This window comes from Cynocephalus volans, chromosome 8 (assembly GCF_027409185.1).
Source record: "Cynocephalus volans isolate mCynVol1 chromosome 8, mCynVol1.pri, whole genome shotgun sequence".
NCBI classification, from domain to species: Eukaryota; Metazoa; Chordata; class Mammalia; order Dermoptera; family Cynocephalidae; genus Cynocephalus; species Cynocephalus volans.
In genome coordinates this window covers 83,667,329-83,687,313 of record NC_084467.1, presented here as the reverse complement: position 1 = coordinate 83,687,313, position 19,985 = coordinate 83,667,329, and the positions used below count along the sequence as shown (strand labels likewise).

The following is a 19,985-nucleotide window of genomic DNA, read 5'->3' as shown; positions in this document are numbered from 1 at the left end:
GTTCTATAGAACTTGTTTGATGTGTACTTAAACTAATTTATGCATTTCCACAAAGAAATCAGTCATATTTTTCTTAACATTCAACTTAAAACATCAGGCATAATAAGATGAATGGGGAAAAATTGTGATCAAATGCTAAAAATATAAACATGGAAAAAAGTAAACATGAAAACACATCTCTTTTAAAAAATCATTTAATTACAAGAAAATCAGCCAGAAAATTGCATAGTTCCAAACAAATTCTCTGTATACAAAGGCTCATTTACCATCATCTTTTTTATTTATCTTTCAAATAATGTTCCATCTATTGAACCTAGCCTTTCCTGGCAAACATTACATATACAGGGTGTTTTGATTTTTAATATTTCATAAAACAGAACTGGTTTTTGTTCCTGAAGTTAGGATGATATCTATCATTCTGCTTCAGAGAAACTTCAAAATTGCTCCCTTATATATGCCTATTTCAATTAGCCACTCCCAAAATCCAGTGCAAAAACAAAAACAAAAAAAACCACTACTGTTTTACTAAAAGATTCCTGTCTTCCATTTCATTTTACCAGCCCAAGTACAAATCCGTAGAAAAGCTTCTTAAGTCCTGCAGTTTCAAATTCCTTTTGTAACTCATCCAACGCTGCATACTCTTTGACTTCAAATGCCAGAAACCTGCATTATACAAGAGAAACTCATGAATATGCCTAGATTTGTCAGAGTATAATTATCGATTCAGTTGCTTTTCCATCTGCAATAATACTAAATTATACCTTTTGTGTTCCATCTGTACTTTTGTTTCAAACAGTACACTAATCATTTTCTCTTTGCATTTCTTTCCACTTGAGTCCACATCTACTTTGGAGGTTTTCTGAAGAACCAGGTACTCCTAAATGATAAATCAGTACGTTAAATACATATCTTACTCTGAGTCTCAAATTCCTAGTTTCAAAGGAGCCATAAACCTGCAGGCTTATTTTCAGGCTAAAAGAGTAGTGTCTTTCTGAATCAAGCAGTAAGAGAGTTACACCATGTTTTTACATACTTGGCAGAATAATGTACTAGTGAATGCAGGAGTAAAGAATGATGTAATCAAACTACTCAAGTATAAGTCTGGACTGGTCTGCCTACTAACTCTGACTCTGTGCTAAATCCTCGGTGCTTCAGTTACCTCCTCCATAAAATGGGACTCATAACAGGACCTATTTCCTGGGGAATTGTGATGACTGAATGAGATAATACATGCAAAGCACTTAGAGGAGTACCTGGCACATATTGTTATGTCACACTTAGGAGCACAAGCAATTGTTATTATTTACCAACTCAGCATCTAAATGAAGTTATCAAGCACACAGCACTCACCATCCAAATTGATGGCAACTCTTAATATGCATGTACCTGTACATTCTCAGTCCCAGCATACTATCTTATAAAAAATTTAACAGAGAAATTTACATTAAATGACATTTCAGAGACAGCTAGGAAAAAAAAGAACTCTTAGAAAAGTACCATTTCTCTACATTAGCAGAGTTCTAGTCATATGAACAAATATTTGTTAATTGATGATTCAAACTAAGTAGCATCTGCAAAACAGCTACATTTAGCCTGATATGCCTGAGCTGGCTTAAGAAAAACCTGAGCCTTTCAGGTAAATTTGAGCAAGGAAATTAATTTGTATTCATTTTTGTCAGTCAGTATTTTACCCAAAAGGATCAAATTTTATAGATATACTAAAAATCACCTTAAAATACATGGTTCCTTGGGTGGGCTGCAATCTAGGATATTATACTAAATTTGAATTATTGTTGTATCTATATATACTATCACCCAGCACGAATCTGGTTGACCAAATGCCAAAGTAGTTTTGTGGTAAGAGCCCATTATGAAAAAAAAAACTAGTTCGTTATTCTACAAATCTTTAAGATTATAGGTTGGTCATGCTAATCTGTTTTAAATGAATTCAACTGTAATTATTCCTGACCCAACTTATCTGAGAGGATAAAACTTATTAAATGATTTGTAGCTCTTGTAAGATTTAAAATATAATAAGCAGTGTTCCCTGTCTGATCCCACATAAAACAGGTTAAGTGAGTTTAGAATAAGAACTTGGAAAATCTGAAGATGATGATTTTGAAAGCAGCTGCTGAGACAAGTCAGGTGGAAAGCAAAAGTTAGGCAGGAGGTGACAAGCTGACAGCCCTAACGATTCTACTTCTACTAACACTAAATTTCGGTTATAAGGGACAAGCTCCTCCTTCTAGGTTTTATAGATACCAAATTAAAATGTCAGAACTTATCTTTAACTGCCAGAAAGTTATAAATTTGGCAGACTACCTTCAAATATACACCTTGCTGTGCCTAAACTATAAAAGAAATATTAATAAGCACTAATTTTTAGTGCACATTTATAAAGTTGAGGCTCACAGCCAATTACAGATACAAACACTCATGTGCCATGGAGATTTTTTTTATAACCTGTCACTTTCATTAAGTGGCACGATTTTTTAAAATATCATCTTATACTTATTCTTCAAGGTTTGCAAGTTTGTAGTTGTAATTAGGAGGTAGACATTCTCAAAAAAGAAAATGAAGATCCATTAACATGGTAATAGTGAAAGCAGAAACATCTTAATGATTATCCCATTGTTACAAAACACACTTAAAGATACACCATTTTAAGCAGAAAATAGCCAGATTCATATTCAACATTTAACTTTTTGGCACCTTGATGTTGTTTCTGTCTCCTTGTAGCAAAATCAGTATTATTTTACCCATGAACATTAGTCTTCCTGTCAGCCTTAAATCTGAAACCCACTTCTCCACGGTTTTGACATATTTAGTCTTTGCTCTCATGTGATCTAAATGCAAAAGGGTTATCCACAATCCATCATCCACAGTCGTGCTTGCTGAGAAAGTACACTTGTCACTGCCACTTCCAGTTTCCGGTTGGCTGAGGATATGCCTGAGATTCTGCTGAATCCAGAGAACCAGCTCATGAACCATGGGTTCCGACAAAAGGTTCTCTGCTTGCTCAAGTAACTTCTCTTTCACAGTCACACACTGGGCCCTGGTCAGGTGTTCAGAGTTAACCGAGATAGCAGGTAGACACAAAGGGTAATTGATCGGTAAATGGAACACCAGTTCTAAGGGTATATCCACATCCATCGGTCCTTCGGCTTTTGTGTGAATTCTGAACACAGTCCCATCTGTCTCTGGAAGGCATCCAAAAACAATTATTAGCTGGACATAATTCAATTTAAATGGAATACTAACAAGTTAAAATTTTTGCTTCAAATATCAATTGATTTTTCATGGGAAAACTGAGTTATTTTATGAAGAAACACATAACACTAACAAATCCGAGATTTATAGATTATTTTCTTCAACCATACACATATATTCATGTATTCACACACACCAGCACCCAGGACTTAATTGGCATTTACAGATGCCATCACCCCGTTTTTATTAAGTTACCAGAAAGGTTTTTCACCATACAATTTTTTTCTAGCTAGACTCAGTTGATAATTCTGGGAACCCCTAATAAACTCTTATGAACCTTCAAAGAAACAGTACCATGTGTATGTAAAATCAGTAATTAATTGAAAAGTAATAAACTAAATCCACTGAAGGTCAATTTTGTGGTGAGTCCAAGTCAAAGCAAACACTGGAATGTGTGCTGGAAGTGTGGTTGTGGGGCTGCAGAGAAACTGAAGACTGTGTGTGACACAGTAACTGCCTGGACCTGCTCTTTTCTAACTTCAAGTATTTTAGTGTCAGTGTAATATGAAGGTAGCAAGATGAACTAAAATTGAGTGGACATCAATTCAGCCTCTTCTGGCTCCTAAGAGGGAGGGGGAAAGCACGCATGGGATATGAGATGAAATATTCTGCTCTCTTTCAGATTTGCTCGGCTTCCCCACTCTGATGTGTTCCACACCACTTCACCCCATTTTTCGAAAAGTTGATAAAACGTAAGGCTGATTCATTCCGCAGGGTGCAGAGCACACATATCAGAAGAGCAGAGTAGAACAGAATGGGGTGCAAATGAATCTCTTTGAGCTAACTTGCCTCTCTCGACCCCTACTTCTTTCTACACGTGCCCTTGTTTTATTTGTCTTCACAAGAGAAGTCAAATCTTTCTCATTTTCATACTTGGATTACTGTCCAACAGCCTCAACAACTGAAACCTGCATATATCTCCATTTTAAAGAACCTAAAAGAACATTAAAATTGCTTCCTGGCCTCTGATTCCGTGTATATAAAAGCCATTGTTATAGACATTGATTCATACAGGACCAAGCACATCTGTTACACAGTTTTCCTTTAACAGATTTTTCAGTACCAGCTGCAAGAAACTACTATTTTAGGACCCCACCCGGAAACACAGGCAATAACCATTATAAAGATCTTAAAATCATATCACTTAAATTTGTACTATGTAAGTAAAATGTGTAATGTATAAAGAAAATTTTCCAAACCTAACTTGGTACATTCCTCTAAAATCCATTATGTTTCTCAAAACACTTCTTTGTTCCATCTAGTTACTTACCCTTTTTAAAAGATGTTTTATAGTTAAAGTACGCTGCTAAATGTTACTTAGATCAATACATTTCACTATGTGAAACGGGTGTTACAAATAGACCCGCAGACAACATAGGACCATTAGGGTGAATAAATATTCCAGTGATCATGTAGCAAGTCCATATTCTCTCTCAAAGGAGGAGGTATAACTTTTAAAGATCTTCATTCATCATTCAATGAACATTCACTGAGCATTACTAAGCCCAAGGCTCTGTACTAGTCTCTGAGGGAAAACAAGGGTAAGACACAGACCCTGCCATATTGACTTGATCCAACGTTTCAAAACATGAAAGGGTGCACATATCCAAAGTGATGTTTCTCGACTTCTCTTTTACACCTAAAAATTTACTTACTTATAATTATATGTATATATACATATAATTTATATAACTATAAATATGTGTTGGGAGACAATTCTCCAGGGGTCTGGCATTTCTGAATGTCTTCTAAGCAAAGGGCATTGATAACTTTGCTCAAGGACATCTGCGTAACAGGCAGCCTTGGAAACTAGAGAGTTTCTCTCTCCAGGACAGAGGGAAGATTTGTTTCCCAACCAGTATAACAAAGATAACATATTCCTTCAGGACAAAGGTTGAGCAGGATCACTAGCAGCCCTCTTATAAGATCGGAGGGTCCCTAAACTCAGTGTTCCTCAGCTGTGACAAAGATCAAGTGTATGTGCAGTATCCACCTGGGCCCACCCGCACATCGCGCCCTGGACTTGGGGGACATAGAGAACCAATGAAGCGCCTGCTGCCTACTGCACAGTGAGCAACAACCTGTCTAAATCCATTTGGGCTCACTGTCTCCTTCCCAGGTGAATCTATGGAAGTGTGCTAGTGACCCCGCCGCTGCAGCTGTTGCTGCTACTCAGGAACTGCTTGGCCACTTGACAGTGAATACATGCCTTTCTCCCTTCCACAGGAAACCGTCACATTTCTAAGACTTTGTTCCAGTCATTATCAGTACTCTGTGCTTGCATTTTCTATCCCTCCCTCTAATGTTTCCTTCTCTTCCACTTACAAAATATTTATCTTCTCCTTGCTTCCAAAAAAAAAAAAAAAAATCCAACGCTACCAATGCCCTTAAGCTACAGTCTCTTTCTCTGTCCCTTCATTCTCAGTCCTCTTAAAATATGAGGGCCCTTCAAAAAGTTCGTAGAAAAATGCACATTATCTTTTAATCCTATTTCTCCACAAACTTTTTGAAGTAGCATTATATAATTCTCACCACCTGCAACTATGTTCCCATAACCAGTCTCTCCATAACTACTTGTACTGTGGCTTCTAACATCATTTCTCTCTGAAGCTCCTTTCTCAAACATTACCAATGACCTCTTAATTGCCACTGTGCAGGAAAGAGCTAACTCAGCAGACCTAGGTTGTTCAAACCCTGCACATTCCCACAAAAAGCCTGTCTTCAGAACTGGCCCATGGCTGGCTAAGAGATGAGGTCTGAGCTCTTGTAGTATTCTGCCTGGTAAGAGAGCCTTATGTAAACTTAAAGCTTTGGACCACACAGTGCCAGTTTGATTAAATGGTTTATGCAACAATGTGACTTATGGTGTATCTTACTGATCTAAAGGCTGGAGTGGGAGTAGCTAGTCAGTCGCACAAGTGCTGCATGCCTATGTGACTGAGCCCCAATAAAAACTCTGGACACCAAGGCTCAATTGGGCTTTCCTGCTTGGCAACACTTCTCATATGCTGTCACTCATTAATGATAAGAGAATTAAGCATGTCTATGTGACTCCACTGGAAGAGGACACCTGGAAGTTTGTTCCTGGTTTCCCCAGGACTTCACTCCATGTACCTTTTCTCTTTGCTGATTTTAATCTGTATCCTTTTGCTGTAATAAACTGCAACATTGAGTGTAACACCTTTTCTGAGTCCTGTAAGTCCTTCTAGCAAGTCACTGAGTCTGAGGGTGGTTTGGGGACCCCTGACACAGTCACATTCAATGTCCTTTATCCTATCCTATCCTTCTACAGCATCTGAATCTGTTGAACCAATCTCCTCCTCTAAATCCTCTCTTCCCTTACCTCCCAGACACCACATCTCTTCCTATATCTCTTCTCATTCCTTCACTGCTTTGTCTTTTTTTCCTAAACCCAATAGGCATTCTGAAAAGCATAATTCCATGAACAACTTTCTTGTTCCAGTTATCCAGGCTTGAAATCTTAGAGCCACTTTTGACTTTTTCCCTCCTTGCTTCATACTTAACATTGAATTGCCACACTCCCACCACAAGTTCTCCAGAACTTCTCTCCTTTCCATTCACAGTACCACCCTCCTAATTCAGGCCTTTCTCTGCAATAGTGGTCTCCTTGCCAGCTGCTTCTCCTTCACCCAAAATTATCCTCTGCCCCTCTCCCAAGGATGTCAAACAATTCTTAGGGACAGCCTACCACTCCAGCTCCTCTCTCCTCACTTCCTACTTCAACTAACCCCTTTTGCACTATGTCCTAAACAGCCTCTGGTTTCCCATCTCTGGGCCTTGCTCCTGCTATCCTAACCTCCATGAAGGCCCCTGATCTGATTTTCTGCCTACTGGAATTTTGTCAATCTCCGTGGTAACTCTCTAGAACCTGCTTATGACTTCCACGGTACTTTAAACTTATTTTATGGTATAAAATAAGTAAAACTTTTTCACACCCAGAATTATTGTAGTTGAACCAAATTAACATGTTCTCCACCACTGAAATACCTCAATTTTATTTTTAAACAACAATTAAAAGGATTACAAAAAACATAAATTTTACAGTTACATAGTTCTCAGAATTATGCTAGTAGTTTGTAATCATAGATCTCACAGGTGCAGAAGCCCTTGGTATCTCAGGTAAGCTAAATAGTGGACCTAAAGATGTGTATGTCCTACTCCCCAGAACCTGTGAATATGTTCCCTTACATGGCAGACATGATTAAACTAAGAATCTTCTGATGAGGCAATTATCTTGGTTTATCCAGGTGGATAATGTGATCACAAATGTCTTTATAAGTGGAAAGCAAAGGGAGATTTTACCAAAAAAGAAGGCAATGTATCCACTGAAGCAAGATGCTACTCTGTAGGCTTTGAAGATGAAGGAAGGGACCACGAGTCATGGAATACAACTGCAAAAGCTGGAAAATTCAAGGAAATGGATTCCCCTAGAGCCTCTGGAGGGAGCACAGCCTTGCTGACAGCCTGATTTCAACCCAGTGAAACTGATTTTGGGTTTCTGACCTCTGGAACTGCAAAAGAATAAATATGTATTGTTTTTAAGCCACCACACATTTGTTACAGCAGCCTCAGGAAACTAATACTCTATCTGTGCCTCCACAGCAAGCTTTTCCCCTGAGTCAAAAATCCTTTCTGATCAAAACTCTGAAACCCACAGTGTTCTCCAACCTCTGCCATATAATATCCACCTGCTATTCCCCAGCACAGGGAAATGACAGAAACAGTCCAGGGAAACAGTCTTGAAAGGCTATTGAGCCAGCCATGCAAATCCTTACCAATTTTCGGTTTTTTCTCTCAGTTATTTTCTGGTCCTAGTCAGCAAACAGAACAGCAATGGGGGAAAACCCCGACTTTCATCTTAAAAAATCGTGAAACTATTAGTTATATGTTCAGAAGAAAAACCGCTTTAGTTCCTTTAAGACTTGGAAAGGATTAACATTCTTCCTAATTGGTCTTGGTGAATTCCCTTTCCCTGCCCCCACACACTGTGGCTGAAACTAAAATTACACAAAATGATGCTATCTCTGTAAGAAAATGAAAAGTCCAATAACATATCCCATTCTGCTATTTAGTGTGGTAATAAAATCACACATTCTTTTAAAAACTCATTTTCTCCCTAAAACTCTAGAAGTACATATCTTACCCTTCCATTTCTCATCTGCCTTAGTTTGTACAAGCAATTAAACTGGCTCCTTTTGTCTCAGAATTTTTTTCATGCAACACATGCACTGTAAGCCTGATTTTCTTTTTCTTTTTTTCTAATAAAAAAGAAAACAAAGTTGTTCCTATCTGCTTTAAGGTTATTAACAGCTTAGAAACAGAGTGATTAACAAAAATAATTAAGCTTTAAATCTAATGCTAATCTCTGATCCTCCCTGGTCCCCCAAAAATCCAGGTATTAAGCTTAACTCACAAATTCACCATTCTCAATAAACACCTATGCCCTAGAAAACTTATTCCTGCCCAGAAAACTAAAATTTTTTAAGTTCCAAGGCTATTTGCATCTATCTAAAGATGCTACCAAAAGATGTAGGTCTTGCCCTCTGGTTGAAGTTCATATACATATTTGCTAGTTGTACTTTACAAGTCTCTCTGCATTATAATAACTGTATTGATTTCATAACTAAAACAAAAACTGAAATAGGTTTCAAGTTTTACCCTTCCTTACAAACACATGAAAGAAATTATGCTCCTAACCACATTCCAGGCAATGGAAATTCAAACTAGAAAAACTGAATTGAACCCCAAATTCCACACTAATGCCATTGTTAAAGGTTTCACTCTGCTTCACAGACTACAACACATAATAGAAACTCAATAAATGCAGTCCAATGACAGAAGACACTGGAAAAGGTAAACAAAATTTAAGAGAATTGGTTCTTCATTTAGAGCCCCTTAAGAAACCATTTACATATATTATATGGCTGACTTTCCCTACACTTGCTCTTCGTTTTTTTTTTTTCTTTTTGCAATTTTTATATATCCTCAAAGTAAGACTTTGTGCAGAAAACCACTAAGAAGCCTCCAGCACCCTCTTATACATCATGTGACAGGAATGACTTTCCTTCTCAGGTAGCTCACCACAACTGTGCATACACAAGTGCTTGTTTTATGCTTGAGCTCGACTTTTACATGTGTAAAATATGGTTACAGAAGAAAAGAAAACTAAAAGTAAATGACACTAGAAGTGACAATCCCATCCTTTAAAAGCAAGGTTCAAGGCTGAATTGGTTTTACAGAGGTGAGCTCAGTACTGACAATCAGCAGAAAACAGAGCTGAGCAGATTTAGAGGAGGGTCAGTGTGTGACAATCATGATTCATTTTGTAAGAGGGCCCAATCCAATCAGAATATCAGCCTTAATAATTAACACCAAAATTCACTCTGAAGCTACTGTGCAAAATATTACATGATAATGGGTTTTATACACCTCCTATGTTACAACTTTTTGATCTGTGAGATGATTTCCAGAAATGCAACTCCTGCATATAATGAGGATTGACTATAGCAATATAATCTGTGACCCTCAACTTCCCCATCAGGAAAATGAAGATATGTAACAAAACCAATCTCACCTCTCATGGATGTGCACACACAGGCACATATACACACTCAACTTCAGAACTGTTCTGAGCATAAGGTGGGTCATGTTTGTGTTTTTTCTGTGGGAGCTCATTAATGCTGTCTTTCTGGGTGTCTCCTTGCTCCCCAAGAACTGTTTTCCAAATGCAGCAGCCCTATCTCTATTAAGGAGTATGATGCAGTACAGAGGTCCCTACACTCTGGAGCCTGGTGGTTATTTAACCAGTATGAACATCAGTTGTCTCTTCTGTAAAATAAATCCAAGAGTACCCCTCATCAAATAAGATGCATTTAAAATATCGGGTACATGGTGGGTGACCCCATTAAACCTGGCACCTGGACTGACTACACTGCATAGAGAGGAACAGAATATCCCTGATTTGGTCTACCTGCAGCCCTCCCTCATAGACAGGAGTGTGGAGGCTTACATAATTTGTACCCCTAAGAGATAGTTTCACCTATGCCTCTTACTGCAAACTTACTACAACCATGGTAAAAAGGCCAAAATGCAGATAACTCCCCTGAAATTCTCAGCAAAAATTAAACCAGCTAAACTGAATCCAATTATTCAGCCTCTTCATCTTATGTTATTATAGGAAACCCTTGGGTTAGCAGCCTGAGCCTTCCCAGGCTATCTCGTTACCAGAAGTGCAATCCCTCTGCAACACTCTCTTGATTCCAGTGGTAACAGGGAGAAGCTTATTTGGGAGAGGCCAGGAAGGAACTGATGGTGTTCGGAGTGTTCTGATATCAAGCTTACGTCCTCCAACCTGAACTGACAGTGATAATAAGTGGAAGCCAGCAGCCTGGTGCATGTTGATTGTGGTCTGTTAAAGAAGTCTTTGCCTTCCCTTAATTCCCAGTTGCGAACATCAAACATCCCTATTTCAATCACTGAATTCTTCTACTCTCCAATGAAACTGTAAGCAACAAAATGTCCTAAATTGTTACACTGAATTATTTTATAATTCAATTACTTATTGGTGCCAGAACACAGAATTAAATTAATTAGGAGGCATGGCTTGAAAGTCACGCTCAATTTAACAGCAGATAAAGGCTCCACAGTGTTCTCAATATTAAGAAACTGCTCTCTTTCTTTCTACGCTTACTTTTTTTGGACATTCTCTGACCCGTCAGCAGTGTTTTATGCTCAACCATGTACTCATGACCCAGACCACTACCACACTATCTTCCTTAAGGTGTGATGGGAAATCACAGATTCATTTTTCCAGTATATTCCCAACTGAGCCATAATAAAGGAATTTTGGAAAACTGATGATCTCTTCAAATAGCTGCCTCAGGCAGAAGCAATCATCAGCAATGGAGATACAGACCACAAAGAGTAATGCTATCCAATGAGAAGAGAGGTGACAAGAAAACACTAAAGTGTTTATGAAGTAAATAAACAAAAACAAATTTACTTCATAAATAAAGTGTTTATGAAGTAAATCCCTTCATAGGGACTTTAAGCAATTGTTTCAAAGATACAAGACAGGCTGGGTACTAAAAAGTAATCCATTGCATTAATAGGTTCACACTGCCTGGAAGGTAACAGTGCTCAAGGAGTGTGTGTAGACTGGTGAATGCAAGAAGCAATCAGCGAAAAGGAGCCACTGCTGCTCTGTAAGTGAATAACACAACACATGGAGACCTTGAAACTCTAAAATCACAGATGGCTTTCTTACAACATCCAGCACATTTTAGACTACCTTCTTAAAGGGTAACCAATTTACGGTCAGGAAGACAATTTTCTTAGTAGCTACTATAAAACACTAGAAGGATAAATCCCAAGCTAAAAAAAAAAAAAAAAGTACATGATGTATTTGAAAATTGAGAATTATATGCAGCACTCCACTTTCTCATGAGAGGCAGTTTTGTTTTTTACTTAATAGAAGCCACAGACGGGGACTAGTAAGCCTCAGCTATCATCAAAAAATAGTCAAAAGAACCTTTCTAGACTGTAAGCTCCTAGAGGACAGGGCTGGTACCTCTGAAAACCTGTCGATGTTTGCTGAGGGCAGGGATCCGATAAACGTGAGGGGAATGATTCATGCAACCAAGAGCCTGTTATTGACAACCAGCTTTCAGCGAACTAGAAAAACTATGAGAACAGCCATCAACTTAGAAACATAACGCAGATACGGTTGGCGCTGCACGCTGGGCCAATTCAAACTTTCATTCGACAAACATTAACTGACTACCCAGAACGTGCCTGGCACTGTTTTAGGTGCCTGGAGTTTTGTGATTACAGAACAGTCCTCGTACGACTGAAGACGTGTAGGTAAAGCTGTGGTGTGTGCTCTCACCGGCTTCCTGCACAGGGCTCATCAAGAACAATGTGGGAAGCTAGACTTCAGCGGGGGTGTCTGCGTAGGCCCCCTTTGAAGGTGACATCTGAAGGACAAGGAGATGGCCAGGACAGGCGCGCGGGGAAATCGGGGGGCGAAGGGGCCCCAGGGGAGTGGAGGGTGCGGGGGGTGGTAGGGGCAGAGGCCTCCTGCGGGCCGCACCACTCTGTGCACGTTTTAGGGGGTCGCCTCACACTCCCGCCTGCTCCGGCACAACTCCAGTCCCCGCTGCGCGTCCCTCCATCATTGAACTAACCCGATCCCCAACTGTGGGGCCGGGCCGGGTGCCCAGGCTCCGTCGTGGGGAGGAGAGGGCGCCGCGTCCCTCCCGCGCGGGGGTAGTCACCTGAGCAGCTCAGCACCTCCCACTCGTGGGGCCCGCAGAAAATCGCCGCCAGGGCCGAGAGCTCCTCCCGCACGGGCTCGGCCATGGCGGTGCGGGCCGGCTGGTTCAGCACCTCCCCTTCCGCCGCCGCCTTCACCAGCCGGGAGCAGTACGGCCCAGAGGCCACCGGGGGGCGCCCCGCGCCTGCGCAGCGGGGCGGGAGGCGGGCCGGGGGCGGGGCCGGGGATTCCGGAGGCTCCGCGCCTTGCTTTGGGATGGTTCTCAAAAGCCTAAGCCCCGGCGCCTGGGTCTCTGCCTGAGACGGCCGCCCAGCTCGCCTGCGGCTTTCCTGAGCTGAGGGAGCAGTAAAGATCGAAATCCTCTCCCTTTAGCCTCAGGTTTTGAACACACCATCCAAGCCCAGACTCGGCCTTGGGCAACTGGGGTGGGGATGGACCGGGAGAAAGGAATTTGGAAAACGAGTAGGGACCAGAAGACGAGGGGAGCCCTTGTCCGGTTCTGGAGTGAACTAAGTGTTGGAGATACCGCAATTAAAACAAACGAAATTCTCGTCCTTGGTGGAGCTCTTGGTGACCCAGGCAGTCTGGGGAAACCTGGAAAAGGCTGGGGTTAATAACAACGTTCAGCATGCTGATCTTTTCCGGATTCTGGGACCTCTTCCCCCTCACGGGTGCAAAAGGCGTGGGTAGGACCTGCCAGCCCTGGCCTTCTAACGACGTTGCTGGGCTGGCCCTGGGCCTTGGGGGAGCTGTGCGCCAAGATCCCCGGGAGCAGAGTCCTGGATTCCGCGTCAGTCTCCCGCCTTCACAAGGGACAGCCATGCTGAAAATGGCCAGTGGGGCTCGTTGGTGTCGGGGGTCCGATACAAGAGTGTAAAGACTAGCAAACGCTAGCTTTTCAATGTTTGTTATTTCGTGATACTCAATGCATACAAAACAATGTGTGTATTACCATTGTGACTCTCGAAATTTACTGATGAAATGATCACCCTTGTCTCCAGTACCTATATTTAAAAATTGAGCAATATCAATAGGGTAACAGAATTAGCAACCTATTCTGTTTCGGCTTTGATTCAAGATGACAGTGCTCCTCTGTAGCAGTTCTGTCTCTCAGCGTGTTTGGCTTGTCCTTTTCTTTTTTCAAGTAACAATTTTAAATTTGGCAACCCCAAAAGCAGCTGGTTTTGCTCAGGGAGGTCCCACGACTTCTGTTTGTATCAGAAACAACATTTCGTGAGATAAATCTGGGAGTTTAGGTGGCTACACAGTGACTCCTGTCATTGACCTACAGAAGTCAGAACAAATTTGGTTGATTTTAAGACTCTGAATCCATATCACCATCATCATCATTCCCACTGTTTGCTAAAAAAAGAATTTGAAAAGATACTGGCTTCCCAGAACAGAAAGGAAAGCTAACAAGATGGACTGCAGGGAAAATGCTTTTCAAAGGATACCATGGAATTTCATTGACCCCGAGTAATCAGGAGCCCTGCTGCACACATAAATGGAAAAACAAAGCTTTATTTAAACTAATAATTATCTCTGGTGTGGCCAATATGTTTAAAAAGTAAAAAAAATATAAATAAACTCCTTTTAGTTATTTCCAAAATAATAGCAGTTCGAGCAGTTCAATAGGTTCATAATTAACTGCTAAAGAGATTGGTGAAAAAATTAATTTTTAATTTAAAACATCACTAAGTTATTTTAGTTTGAAGTCCAATGTTACTACTAAAAATGGTAGGAGAATATTAATTTAGTTATTTGATTTATCTAGTTAAGATAATCTGCAAAATAATCAAGTAGTACTTGTCCTAATTTTAATTTTCCAAATTCAATATGTCATATGAGTGAATGAATAGCAAGATTACAGCTGTCAGAAGTATTAGGAGGCAGTCACTGAAGCCTGCCATTAGCAAGGGGTCTGTAAAAATTGATGTAAGAGTGTATCAATCTATTATTTTAAATTTTCGTGTCAATAGATTTCTTTTTTGTTCCTCCTTTCTCCACTGATTTCTTACTCTGCTTTTCATACTTCATTTAGAATGTTTAAATACAAAAGAAGCCAGTGTGAATGTCTATTAAATTGACACTATCCTAAGGCACTGAAGTCCTATGAATAAGTTTTTGCACTCTGACATTTGGGAGTAATCATCACAGACACAGCATAATGTCAGCTTGATATTTCTCACACTGAAAATATCATCTCCATGTCAAATCTCTAAAGTCTACCTTAATGTAATAAGTTTTCTTGTATCACAGGCTACTGAAAATTTTAAATATTTAAATGTGGAGTGAATGTCTATACTTAGAGCATTACCTGTCTCTCTCTCTGTCTTCCTCCTTTCCCCCAACCCCCACTCCACCCACACACACCAGTGTGTGATTTCCTAGAATAATATTATTTTTACTTGCAATTTTTCTAAATAGTTGCTTCCCCAAAACTGTAAGGGGGGAAAGTTTAAGACGTCTCACCTACAGTTAAAACCATTAACCCAGGGGATAGTTCTTTTAACATTTTGAGGAAAACAATTCTACTCAGTTTCTCATGAGTAATATGTAGACTCAGCTCTAAGTCTGAAATTTTTAGTCAAAACCCACTTGGGCATAGAAATGAAAACACACAATTTTAAAAGTGTTAGGAGAAGTTATGTGTTAGTATGTCAAAAACGCTGAGAATCGTAATACTGGAGTGGGGTTTGGTAAAGAAAATTATCATATCAATACTATCAGAAAAGTAAACATGCTTTCAAGAACCACAAAGAGTAAAGAACAAAAGAAGCATTAAATGCCAGCTTCCTAAATAAACCTAAACTCCAAGAAGCTGCACTACTGGTTCTGTCTAAAGGGTTTCTATATTTATTTATTTCGTAAAATGTTCTCCCGCACTCACTCACGGTTGGCCTGGCTGGCAAGGTGGGTGTTGGGATATTGAGATGAGAGGAACAAGTCTTGCTTTCAACGAGTTCACTCTTCCCTCTAGAAGGTAAACACAATATGCAACAGTTACAAGTTCTTTCTGCAAACCCAGGCCACTGGAATTACCACACTTCCTCATCAGTGTAAAGTCAATGTCATGAAGTAGGTGAGAGCAATGCAGTGGGAATAGTGTGTATCTTTCACAATTTCCCCCAGACAAATAATTTTGTAATGTTCAAGAACAAGGTAGGTTTCCAAAAGTATCCAAAGTCAGTGATGTTCATTGGTCATAATTGTTTCATTCTGTTACAGAGTACAAATCTCAAATTTATTTTTCACCATGATAACAAGTAGAAGCAAATGAAATCTATAAGTATTTGGCACTGACTCTGTGATCATACTGTTTTGTGGAAGGATCTGCCTCTACCATGTTCTGGTAATCTGTATTCCCTCCAAAATATTGACTGCACTCTGCCTATGCCTGATTCATATGCATAAGTGTATCAAAATAGCTCCAGCTTGCTTTGTGGGAAACCATCCACGGTGGCCGAGGTCCAGAGGTCCACTGAGATAAAAGTTCAATGCCTTATCAATGTTATGAAAAACAAGTCCTCGGTTTCATTACAGTTTTAGAGTTTGTCTAGTTAAAATAATACTCACTACTTAATTTTGGTTACTACTGTAAATGGATGCTTTTTATTTATTATGTTCTCCCACTGAGTATCACTAGTTTAGCTAGTTTTTATCATCTGAGGTGGAAGTGAGGATTGTGAATTTTTAAAAATGCTTTTCTCCAAATTTATACAGGGACTATAAATGAGTAAACTTTGCTATTTTAGCAAAATAGATTCTCAGTGGTTGAACATGGAAAGAGAGATGTATATCAAGGAACCACAGCTATGATTGGGAAAAGTCAGACCCAGATTTTGAAAAAAAAAAAAAATAGTGGAGGGAGGGAAGAAGGTAGAAAGGGAAAGAGGAGAGAAAAAGAGGAAGGAGGAGGAGGAGGAAAGGAGAAAGGGAGGGGAAATAGGAAGATAAATGCTTCAGAAAATGTTTTTAAAAGGATGATTTTTATGAAGCTAAGGAAACCACGAGTTAGGAATTTGGCTCAATATCTAGAAGAAGATTGATTCAACTACTTCTTAAACAATAAAGAGATTTGAAATTTTATTGAATAAGAATATGAGGTCTGGGGTTTGATTCAAAATAAGGTAGGAGGGGTAAGAGGGTGGGGGCATGGAGGGGCTGGAGTTGACCATGGGTTAATAATGGATAGGCTGAGTGATGGGTACATAAGGATTCGGTATTTTATTCTCTCTACTTTGTGTATTTTATATTTTCTGTAATAAAAGTTAATTTTTTAAATGTATTCAGTATATAACACATAAAGACATTTGAGTTTTGCATAATGCTTAATTAAGGTAAAAAAAGGACAGAAATAAAGGGAAAAGAAGAAAACCAGGGCTAAGTAGTGCAAATAGAGTGGTGAAAGATATTAAGAGACAGGAGATAACAGGTTCTAAAATGATATGTTTAACAGATGTATGATTCAGAATTAGTTCAGATGAGAAAAGCACAAAACGTTAAGACTTCAGTGTGCGGAGGTAGGTAGTGTCAGGATCCAAGCTCCTGTATTTTGTGATCTGCTCTGCACAGCTTTGATTCCCACATGGACCAGGGTGGCTTCTGGAGTTTCAACCACCAAATCTATATCCAACTGGAAGAATTGGATCCAGTCTGATCTCATTGGCTAGAATTCAGTCCCATGCCTGCTCCCAGTTAAAAGGAGGGCCAGAAAGTGTTTGTAATCTGGGAGGCCATGTATCCAGCTTAAAATAGAGGAAGAAATAAAATTTTATTTTTCTTATTATGGAGAAAGGAGAAACACCATTGGGAGACAGCTGGCAGTCCCTGCCACATCAAGTTGAGTTTTTGTCAAGAGATTAAGTAGTCACATAATTCTGTAGGGTTCAGCCCTTCCCCATCCCTTAACCCCCACCACCCCTTACTCTCATTGTCCTGTTTTGTTTTTCTCGTAACATTTACTATTACTTAGTCACCTTGTTTGTTCATATCTTGTGGTTGCCCATGCTATGGTCTGAATGTTTGTGTCTCCCTAAAATTCACATGTTGAAACCTGATCCCCAGTGTAATGGTGTTGGGAAGTGGGGCCTTTGGGAGATGGCTAAGTCATGAGGGTGGAGCCCTCATGAATAGGATTAGTGCCCTTATAAAAGAGGCCAGCGGGAGCTTGTTTGCCCCTTCCACCATGTGAGGACACAGCAAGAAGTCACCGTCTATGAGGAACTGGCCCTCACCAGATACCACCAGTGCCTTGCTCTTGGACTTCATGGCCTTGAGAACTGTGAAAAATACATTTCTGTTGTTCATCAGTTACTCAGTCTAAGATATTTTGTTATGACAGCCCAGATGGACAAGACACTCCACAGAGACCCACTCCACAGAGATACCCAACAGAGACCCACTCCCTACAGGATCAATCCCTCTACCACCACCACCAAATCAGTTCAGATGTCCAGAGTGATGACACATGCACCAAGAGGATTTGAAAAGGTTCGTAACTCACATGCTGAGGCTTTCTGGGAAGAGCAGGGCAATTCAAATGGCTTGAATGAAGGGAGGGGCTAATGATTTTGATATTCGTTTTTGTTAGTGGGTGGAGCTGGGGTGAGATCTTCTGCACACCACTGGGGTTTCCACGGCCTGAACACCCCTGCCAGCACAAGAAAGGAGTGCCCAGGCTTTCTTACCTGCTTTCCCAGAGGTGGGGCAGAAGGAGAGAGAGGGAGGGGTGGGACTTGAACACTGTCAGTGGCCAAATGTCAAAAATGGAGTCAGACATACTTATTGTCTATCTCCTATAGAGTTTAAACTTTCATAAGACCAGAGCCTTATCATTCTTATTTACATTTGTATCCTCCACATTGAAAACAGTGCCAGGCAAATTAGGAATTCAATAAATATTTTTGATACAAATAAACTCATTGCAAAGTTTATGAATTCTTGATAAAATCACTTATTTAACAGAGTTATCAAATATTGTCAAACACTACTATATGCTAGTTACTTTAAGATGTTTCAGGCATTCTGTGAGTGAATGAGATACAGTCACTGCCCTCCAGAAGCTGGGAATCTAATCCAGGAGGGGCACCAAACTTTCCTGGGATGGGGAGATAAGGGTCCTACCAGGTGAGTGGAAGGCCATGGGAGAAGCCCAGGAGGCCTGGTTAGGAAGTTGTGATAGAGGTTCCCCATCACAGGGTAAGGGGAAGAGGAAGAAAACCTAAGGGAAGGTGTCTGGAAAGATAGGTCTTTCCATTCATTCTTCAAGAAGCATTTACTGAGCACCTTGCTATATGCCAAGTATTATACCGGGTCCCAGGGAAACTGTGGTTTGCAACATGGATCTCTTAGAAGTTGTAGTGGAGTGGAGGATACAGACCTTAAAAGATCACAGGTTTGGTAACCTGCAGCCTGTTGAAATCATGGAAGTCTATGAAATTGCCTGCCTACATCTCAGGAATTTCACAGTGATAGTGATGTATTAAAGCAACACTGTTTTTGCTGGTCTTTCTAACATAATCTGAATCAAAACAATAGTCCTTTTGTGGAAGTGTTTCTGTATTTCCTTGTTATTTTTCATTTTTTTATTTTATTCTATTTTTAGTGAGAAGAAAAATTGTTGAGAAAATAGAAAAAAAAATCTACCTTGTGGCACTATTATCACCTGGTGATACCACTCGGTCTTTGTCTCTCTCTGTCTCTCTCTCTCTGCCTCAGTGATATAAAAACTAAGAATAAAAGCTTAGGCTAGAATACTTTGTCTACTGCTGTTTCAGATAAAATCCTGCCATATTTTTGTGATTCTCATTGCCCTTTGAAACACCAATTAGCCAGGAATCTTTAATGATAGCTTCATTAGTTTCAAAATGAACATTATATATCTTGATGAAGCACAGGCAAGGTTTCTGCTATCGGGATCATACTACCACTTACTACATCCTTACTGCCTTCTCCTTTTTCCTAAGATACGTTCCCACTTCTTTGCCTGGCGAACTCTTACTCACTCTTCAAATCTAAACCCCACACCTCCTTCCAAGTCTGAGTTGAGGACTCCTCCTACAATTTCCCCATCACTTACCATATTTACTCACTTGTCAGACTGTGCTGTATTTGCTGGTCTGTCTCTGGCCCCAGCACAATATGACTTTCATGAGATGAGGGAGTATTTCTATTCTATCTTTGGTTGTATCTTCAACTCTTAGTGCAATGCCTGGCATATAAAAGGCATTCAATATTTGTAGAATGAATCAAGAATGAATAAATGCATGGTTATAGTGTGTAGGTAAATAGGTTATAGTTCACTTTTCCTATTACCTCTACTCTGATTCCTACCAGATTTCATTATCTCTTGAGCAAGTTGACACACATCAATGTTAAGCAAGCAGATTGCTACCCACTTCTTTACTTGATTTATATC

The 19,985-nt window shown here is 39.9% G+C and overlaps 1 protein-coding gene across 2 annotated transcripts; it reads right to left on the bottom strand.

The window, feature by feature from the left end:
- Positions 1–218: 218 nt before the first annotated feature.
- Positions 219–12,683, bottom strand: RWDD3 (RWD domain containing 3). Of its 2 annotated transcripts, XM_063105582.1 has the most exons (4): positions 12,567–12,683; positions 2,713–3,200; positions 762–877; positions 219–663 (listed from the first exon to the last, which is right to left on the bottom strand). In XM_063105582.1, the coding sequence occupies exons 1-4, from the start codon at positions 12,649–12,651 to the stop codon at positions 549–551; spliced, it is 804 nt and encodes a 267-aa protein (XP_062961652.1). In that variant the 5' UTR covers positions 12,652–12,683; the 3' UTR covers positions 219–548. The 2 variants fall into 2 exon arrangements, with proteins under 2 accessions (XP_062961652.1, XP_062961653.1); XM_063105583.1 differs by lacking the exon at positions 219–663 and having other exon boundaries at positions 801–877; positions 2,760–3,200.
- Positions 12,684–19,985: the final 7,302 nt, after the last annotated feature.